Source organism: Parasteatoda tepidariorum, chromosome 1, assembly GCF_043381705.1.
Source record: "Parasteatoda tepidariorum isolate YZ-2023 chromosome 1, CAS_Ptep_4.0, whole genome shotgun sequence".
Lineage (NCBI taxonomy): Eukaryota > Metazoa > Arthropoda > Arachnida > Araneae > Theridiidae > Parasteatoda > Parasteatoda tepidariorum.
This window is the reverse complement of record NC_092204.1, coordinates 19,833,151-19,841,212: the sequence shown is the minus strand read 5'-3', so window position 1 is coordinate 19,841,212 and position 8,062 is coordinate 19,833,151. Positions and strand designations below refer to the sequence as shown.

Sequence of the window (8,062 nt, the reverse complement as noted above, 5' to 3'; positions counted from 1 at the left end):
AAATAAAACAAAATTAGAAAAAAAAAATTAATAACAATAAAAAAAACAAAAGCTTCGAATGAAAAAAAAATACTTACTGTCAAACAATTTATTATTAATAAGATTTGTTCAAATAAAACAAAATTAGAAAAAAAATTTACTAAACCTAAAAAACAAAAGCTTCGAATGAAAGAAAAAATACTTTCTGTCTAACAATTTATTCTTAATAAAATTTGTTCCAATAAAACAAAGTTAGATAAAAAAATAATAATAAAATAACATGAAAAACTACTAAGCGTGAAAAACAAAAGCTTCGGATGAAGAAGAAAAAAAAAACTTGCTGCCTAGCAATTTACTCGATATAATACATACGTACATATAATTTAAACTGAACACCCTCTTAAACTAAATAAAACGAATGAATAACATCGCTAAAGTAATATCCGTTCGAAGAATAAAATTATTTCTAGTAAAACAACCTTAGAAGGAAAAATAAAAAGAATAAAAAATTTAGAAAGAAAATAAAAGTTCTTCTAAATTGAAGTAGCTTTTGAGAAGAACCGCACACCTGTAATCCGTGCAGCGCTTTTGGAAAACCCGAAAAAAGTTCTATAATTTTTCAACTTACTGTACACTCCTTGAATATTTCTATTTTACTGAGCATGCGTCTTTTTTTCACGTTCGGCGTGATTGGTTGTTAATGTCAGGTGACCAGGAAAAAACAAGAAACGGCGCTGTTTCAAGGGAAACAACAGTTAGGCAAGCGTCTCTCTCTTGTTTTCATTTCATATGGAATTTTCAGGTGTACCCGATCGCTGTATGTAATCGTTTTCAAAAAGATAAACATGTTTCTGAAGTACTTTATATATTTTGTGACTGGTAAGTTTTCTTTTAAATTCAATTCTTTCAAAATTTTACCAATTTTGTCTCTTAAGAATGTGAAGTCTAATGACATTATCGTTGAAAACGTAAGAGAAAAAACTAAAGAGAAAGTTCTATCTTCTCCCACGCTGGTGACACGCCCCTTCGTTCGAACGTATTGGAAGTTTTTTTTTATTTTGAACAGAAATTAGGTTAAATTTAGCTTTGATTGTTAATACATAATTAACTCTTCATAAAAATTTAACTCTCAGTATTATTCAATCAAAATTAGTATAAATATTTATTATTATTATTTTTTTTTTCTTCTTAAGTTTCGGAGATTTAATTTTTTTTTCTTTCCAAGTAAATTACTGTTATATTTGAAAAAAAAATTTTTTTTTCCTCACAAAATTAAAATTATTTTCTACGGCAGATTTTAAACAAACAAGTACGAATTAACCTAAACTGTATTTGAAAAAAATATTGAGATTGTCGTTTTAATTTTTATACATTTATAACTTAAATGTTTAATATAACACTTAAATGTTAAAAACATGTTACATACAATTTTTCAACGAATTCATTGCTTTGAATCTATGATTTTGGTTTCTCATTATTGTTAAAAATGTAAATCATGCATGAAAGCTTTATTTTCTTTGGTCAGTTGTTTTTCTCTTATGCTATTCACAATGAAATTTAGTTAAATAATCATTCAACCTTGAACTTGTTCTTATTCTACAAAATAAACTAATAAAAGATAAAAAAGAAGCTTTTCTTTAAAGAAATCTATCGTAACCTTTATGAAGAACAGAAACGAAAGAAAAAGCTCATTTCTTTTTCCGTTTCTTTTATTATTTTTTTAAATTAGAATTTTTTTTTTTTTCATTTTCTCTTCAACTTCCTAACCTCAGTTGATTTATGTATGATGCAATAGTAAAAATCTTAATTTTACTTTTTTATTGAGCAACAGTTGTGGCCTTTTATTTTTTTTTTTTGAAGAGCAATTCAATTTTGTTTGAGTTGTTTGTTTTTAAATTCTCATTATAATCAGCGAATGCTTAAAATTGTTCCAAAAATTGCTAGTAAACTCATAGTTAGCTATAATTTTAATTCCAAAAAGTCGAAGTTTAATGATAAATCATTAGTTTAGTGATTTAATCACTGAAATACTTTTTTTGGAAAATGCTACTAATGAAATTATTTTTAATCAAACTATTTTTNTAAATTTTAATTTTTTTTTTTTTCATTTTCTCTTCAACTTCCTAACCTCAGTTGATTTATGTATGATGCAATAGTAAAAATGTTAATTTTACTTTTTTATTGAGTAACAGTTGTGGCCTTTTTTATTTTTTATTTTATTTTTTTTTAGCTTTTAGAAGAGCAATTCAATTTGGTTTGAGTTGTTTGTTTTTAAATTCTCATTACAATCAGCGAATGCTTAAAATTGTTCTAAAAATTGCTACGACTATTTCTGCTAATAAACTTACAGTTAGCTATAATTTTAATTTCAAGAAGTCGAAGCCTATTGATGAATCATTAGTTTAGTGATTTAATCACTAAAATACTTTTTATTGGAAAATGCTACTAATGAAATTATTTTTAATCAAACTATTTTTATTAATTAATTGAAATTATTAATGAAACTATTCATACTATTTTAACTTGTGAATGCCTAGCAACGAACTTACTGTGAGTTCATTTTTTTTCCAGTTCAAAAAAGCACTAGTTGCTCAGTAGTAACTACTCAGACATCATTCTGTAATCAATAAATAGTTCTTGGGTGGTAGCTAATGTAAGAAAATATCCACTTAATTTTAAGCACAGCGATACTACATCTTTTTTCATGCCGTTTCTATGTAAAAGTTGGAAGTTAAAGTACTTCAAATTACGGAATTGTAACTGACCAATAGAAATATGAAGTCATTTAACAATTTACAACTAGATTGCAGAATTGCACTGACTAAACATTTACCATAGGTGAAAAAAAATTATAATATATTTATTTTAAACTTAGTTTAAACGAAGTGAAAATTTTCTTCTTTTAGGTACCTTTTTCTGTTAATAAAAAAAGATTGCAGCTCTTTTTATAATAATCTGGATTGTAAAATTAGTAATGTATTGTAGAGGGCTTAGATTATTTTGTATTTTATAGACTAATGTATCTTGCTTCCCATAGACTAATAATTAATTTTATTAACCCTCTTGCACAACTTCTTGCATTTTAGATGCCCTAATTTTATACTCAAAGTGTTTCTATTTTATACTAGATATAACAATTTAATTTTTATACTCAATATTACAATAAGAAAATAAAAGTATTTATAGTGAACGATTTTATAAATAGCTATAATTTCTTTTTCTTTTCAATCTAGAATCTGCGTCCTTTTAGTAAAATCCTATATTTTTAAGAATTGTATAGTAATATTAGGGTTCGGGACCCCACCCCCTGCTCGCTGCTTTCACTAACCATTTTTTCTAAAAGAATCAAACAATTTTCCCGATACAAATCAACACATTTTTTCCAATTCAATCTATTTTTCAGATCGAAATCGGAAATTAAACCATTTTTCCAATACTTAAGCATCCTTTCTAGATTTTCAGATAGAATTTTTCTTTTAGATAGAATTTAGATAGAAATTACATTTTCAGATAGAAATTAAATAGAAAAATAGTTTTAGAAAGAAATTTATTTCACTTACCCCTATGTATTTTTCTTAATAAATTTAGCCGGTAGAAATTTTTTTCACAATTCTATTATAGTTTATTTTAAAGTGAATATTTCCGTTGTATAATATTTGGAATAATTTAAATTTTATTCAGAAAAAAATATTACATTGAAGGCGGAATATAATTCTTATAAACTACTGTTATGTTTTGAAACTACTTCATGAAATAAACATATTTCCGAGAGCTACATATTTCTAACAATATTTATTTTAGTTTCAAAATAATCATTTTAGAGTTTTTAATTGATATTGTTCAGTACTTTTCCTTTGAAAACCTGTTGAAGTTAGCACTTAACGAATAAAAGAAACGAAAGTATGCCAGTAGCAAATAGTATAAAGTTTTCTTTAAAAAATATTGCTGAAACAAAAGGTTTTGAAAAATTAATTTGTTTGAACTTTATAATCATGAGAACAAATTTTAATTAGTTTGAAAATTGTTTTATTAAACTTTCTATCATTACAAATCAAACTTATTTCGCTTAGTTTACGAACTTACTTTTAGTATTTTTATTCCACATTATGTTTAATATCTCAAAAAGGAAACAGCTTTTCTTTTTTTTAATGAAACATTACATTTAGCTAAGTGAAATTATAATATTCGCAACAAATCTACATAGTTTATTTTATAATTTATCTGAAATAGTTCTGTAACATTTTATGTCGCGAAACTCTTAAAATTTTTCTCTGTGCCACGCCTATATTTTCCCAACGGCGCATGAGCAAAAGCGATACAAAAATAAAGCTTTTCTGTTGTAAGAGTTTAATAAAACTGAGCTTTTAAACATCGAAGTTAATTTTAGTTATTAATTGTATTTTAATAGTAGATAGTAACATTTTTCTCTATGGCATGCCTTTATTTTTCAAACGGCGCATGAGCAAAAGGGTTACACATACATAAATAAAGCTTTTCTGTTATAAACGCTTAATAAAACTTAGCTTTTAAACATTAGAGTAAATGTAAGTTATTAATTATATTTAATAGTAGATAATTTTCATGTGAAGCTAATAATATTAATTTTATTTTAGAATTATAGTTAATAATAACACAGGTAAAAGATAATATTTTTTGAATTTATACAAATACTTGATCTTACATGTGTTTGAAATCTGAAATTAGTTTTGTTTGGAAAGGAACAGATTTTTTTTCTTTCAAAATGATATTTTTTGTTAAATTTATTTTTTAACTGAATGTACAAATTCATAAGGAACGTACAGATTTATATACATACATGTATGCACTTGCCAGTTCACATTTGAAAATGACATTTTGAAAAAAAAAAAGACCTTAACGTATCCAAGGTTACCATGATTGATTAAAAAAGTCAAAAAGTGATAATTAATAAAAATCAAAATTTTATTGAAAAAGGTTAAAATTAGCAACTTTTTTTAGCATATTTTTTCAGTTTACTTTTGAAAGTGAATGCTATAAAAATATTTGCTTTAAATATGAATAATTTGAAATGGGAATCCTAGTGGTGCTACGATTGAGAAATTAAAGAGATTATAGATTAATAAAAATTTATTGAGTTTCTACCACTTTTTACATTTTTTATCGCTTTGTGGCATCCCTGTTTATCGTATCAAAGACTGAAATGAATTATCATCTTCTTCCTGCTACTCCCTACGTAGCAGGGAAGTGGGAATTTTTGCATACACTCAGGTGGATTTTACAATAATCTTGGTTCTGAATATATTATAATTAAATTGTATAAAAACTATAACTTGTCGAGAGAAACGGATTGCAGATTTGAAATCAGCAACGCAAAAATACATTAGATATGTCCAAAAATTCCATGCAACAGAAAACTAAAAAAGTCCCCTCTCCCAGTGTAATTAATAGAGCAGGTCTAAAACAAAAATTAACAGCAATTAATTCGTTTACTAATTATAGCACATTAATTTACGTTTGGAACATAAATATAAATAATTGTATATTTAATAAAAAGGTGACAAAGATGCTTCGTGTTATGTCAGTTACTATGAGAATTAATATAATATAGTAGTAATGTATTACTACCAATTCTCTATTATGCTATATTATGGTAGTAATTAACACCAACACATTTTTGCCCGGTGACGAGTTAACTCGTCATTACACTTACAGTATCTGTTTTATATTATGAAACCAGAATATTAATTTCATTTCCTTTAATGTAAATAAAATTTATTCGAGTTTAATTAGAATGTTTTCTTTTGCGTCCATGTTCAATTACTAAATTATAATCAATGACAAGACATAGTGTTTGTGTAAAATTTTCCGGTCAACAAAATGTTAATATGTTACTCGCCTTCATAGCGGCAAATATCTTTGACGCAAAATTATCTAAGAATTTTTAAACTAAACTTNTTATGCCAGTTACTATGAGAATTAATATAATATAGTAGTAATGTATTACTACCAATTCTCTATTATGCTATATTATGGTAGTAATTAACACCAACACATTTTTGCCCGGTGACGAGTTAACTCGTCATTACACTTACAGTATCTGTTTTATATTATGAAACCAGAATATTAATTTCATTTCCTTTAATATAAATAAAATTTATTCGAGTTTAATTAGAATGTTTTCTTTTTACGTCCATGTTCAATTTTTAAACTAAACTTTTGAATATAATTTTTTTTTAAAATTCGATATTAATAAAAAATTTTGCATTATTTCTACTTTAGTATTATAGTAAATGTTATAACTTTATAATAATTTTTACAACGATTAAAAGCATGTAAAACTTTTGTTTTGCATGTAAATTGCAAAATTCGTAAAATTATAAATGATTACAATTAAAAGAAAAATTCTCTTAGTTAACGAGTACAACTTGATCCAAATAAACTTTTCCTGATCTTGAAACATTTAAATTCTTTTGTTTAATATGCAGAAAAAAAAAACGAAACTTAGCTTCTTTGTCAGCAATTATGGTCTTTATCGAAAATAAATCTTTCCGCATCGACGAAATGGACTTGAGAGAGGTTTTAGAAAATTCTTCACAAGTTGTCCTAACTTGTTTCTTAAAATGGAACCTGATTGTTTATTCGTCTCACCAAGGTTAAATCAATCAATTCATTATGCTGAAAGATTACGGTCCACCATCATTTTAATAAGAATGACGGATACAATCACAGTTACGTATCACTGCAACTTAGAATATGAGTGGAATATCACTTTATTATTTTGTGCTAACTGACCCGAATTCTAGAATTATTTGAATTTTCTCTAAAGCTTATAATATGAGGCAAACATACAAAAATATATGGAAGCTGCTATTATGCAATGTTCGCAGGGATCGTAGTTCTTATGCTAATTACTCAAGATATGGATTTAAAAAACATTGTAATTAGTATTTTATTTTATAACCCAGTATAGAACAGCTACCCGTTTTTTGGATTTACGGCTATCAATATTCATCTCCGTAACCCTGAAATTTTAAGCACAATCCAGAATACGAGGGAACTTCAGGATCCAGTATTGGGACCTCGCGTAGTAAATCTTTAATCCTAGATTGGGACAAACTAGACTACGTGAAGGACTATTTGGTTAAACTAACCTCCATTTGCGTTACACAAAGTAAAAAACAACGAAAACCTCTCGCGGTTTTTCCGAACCCATGATCCGCCTACTACTGAAGATATATTTTAAGTCAGCACTGTGATTGATGCGAGCTGGGACAGAACCAGTACCGAACAGCGATCGCTGGGAATCCTCTGAAACGAGGGATCGCTGGGAATCCTCTGATTTATTAGTAATCAGGTGTAATTTTATCTCAAAATAGGATACTTTTTCTCTTTTACACATGATGCACGGGAATGATAAATCGCATTATACTGTTTTTGAATCCTTGTTAATAAGTTAAAAAAGTATTTTCCTTAATTGTGACAAATTATTTTTTAATCCATTAATGCCCGACCACAAATTTTGCAATGATATGAAAAATAAAAATAGTATATTTCATAGTATAGCAATCTATTTATCAAGAAAGAAGAAAAAAACAATAATATGGTTATGAAATTCTAATCAACAGTGAGGAAAGCGAAATTAAATATATCAAGACATGTGCGATTGCTGGAGAGAACCAACCAAATATAATTGGATACAATAGTAGAAACCCCTCCAAGTTCATCTGGTATTCGAAATTGTTTTGAAGTGTTTCACCCTGCCTCCATCATTCATCTTGCTTCAAAATATTCAAAATATTTGAAAAATATTTGATTTTCCAAAATATTTGAAAAAAATGTAATTTTTTGTAATGAACAATTTAACATTTCGAGCAGTTTTTACAATATTCATTGATTTATAAGATTTTGATCAAGCGTAACCAGGGGTCTGTTTAGAAGAAATTTGGGTCCTTTAACGGATCCTTGACAAAATATCTTTTCATAAAAACGGACCCTTCACAAAATATTTTAACTTAAAAACGGACCCTTCACAAAATAATTTATCTTTTAATCGGACCCTTCACAAATTTGTTTATCTTCATTATTGTTTTGTTAATCGAATAAA

At 26.6% G+C, this 8,062-nt stretch overlaps 1 protein-coding gene across 1 annotated transcript in view; it reads left to right on the top strand.

Moving 5' to 3' along the window:
* Positions 1-509: 509 nt before the first annotated feature.
* LOC107449388 (uncharacterized) overlaps positions 510-8,062 on the top strand; it is a 72,300-nt gene continuing 64,747 nt past the window's right edge. Inside the window, exon 1 of the mRNA XM_071178817.1 lies at positions 510-858. Within this exon, the coding sequence (XP_071034918.1) occupies positions 825-858 (34 nt within the window). The 5' untranslated portion in view covers positions 510-824. The remainder of the gene's footprint in view (positions 859-8,062) is intronic.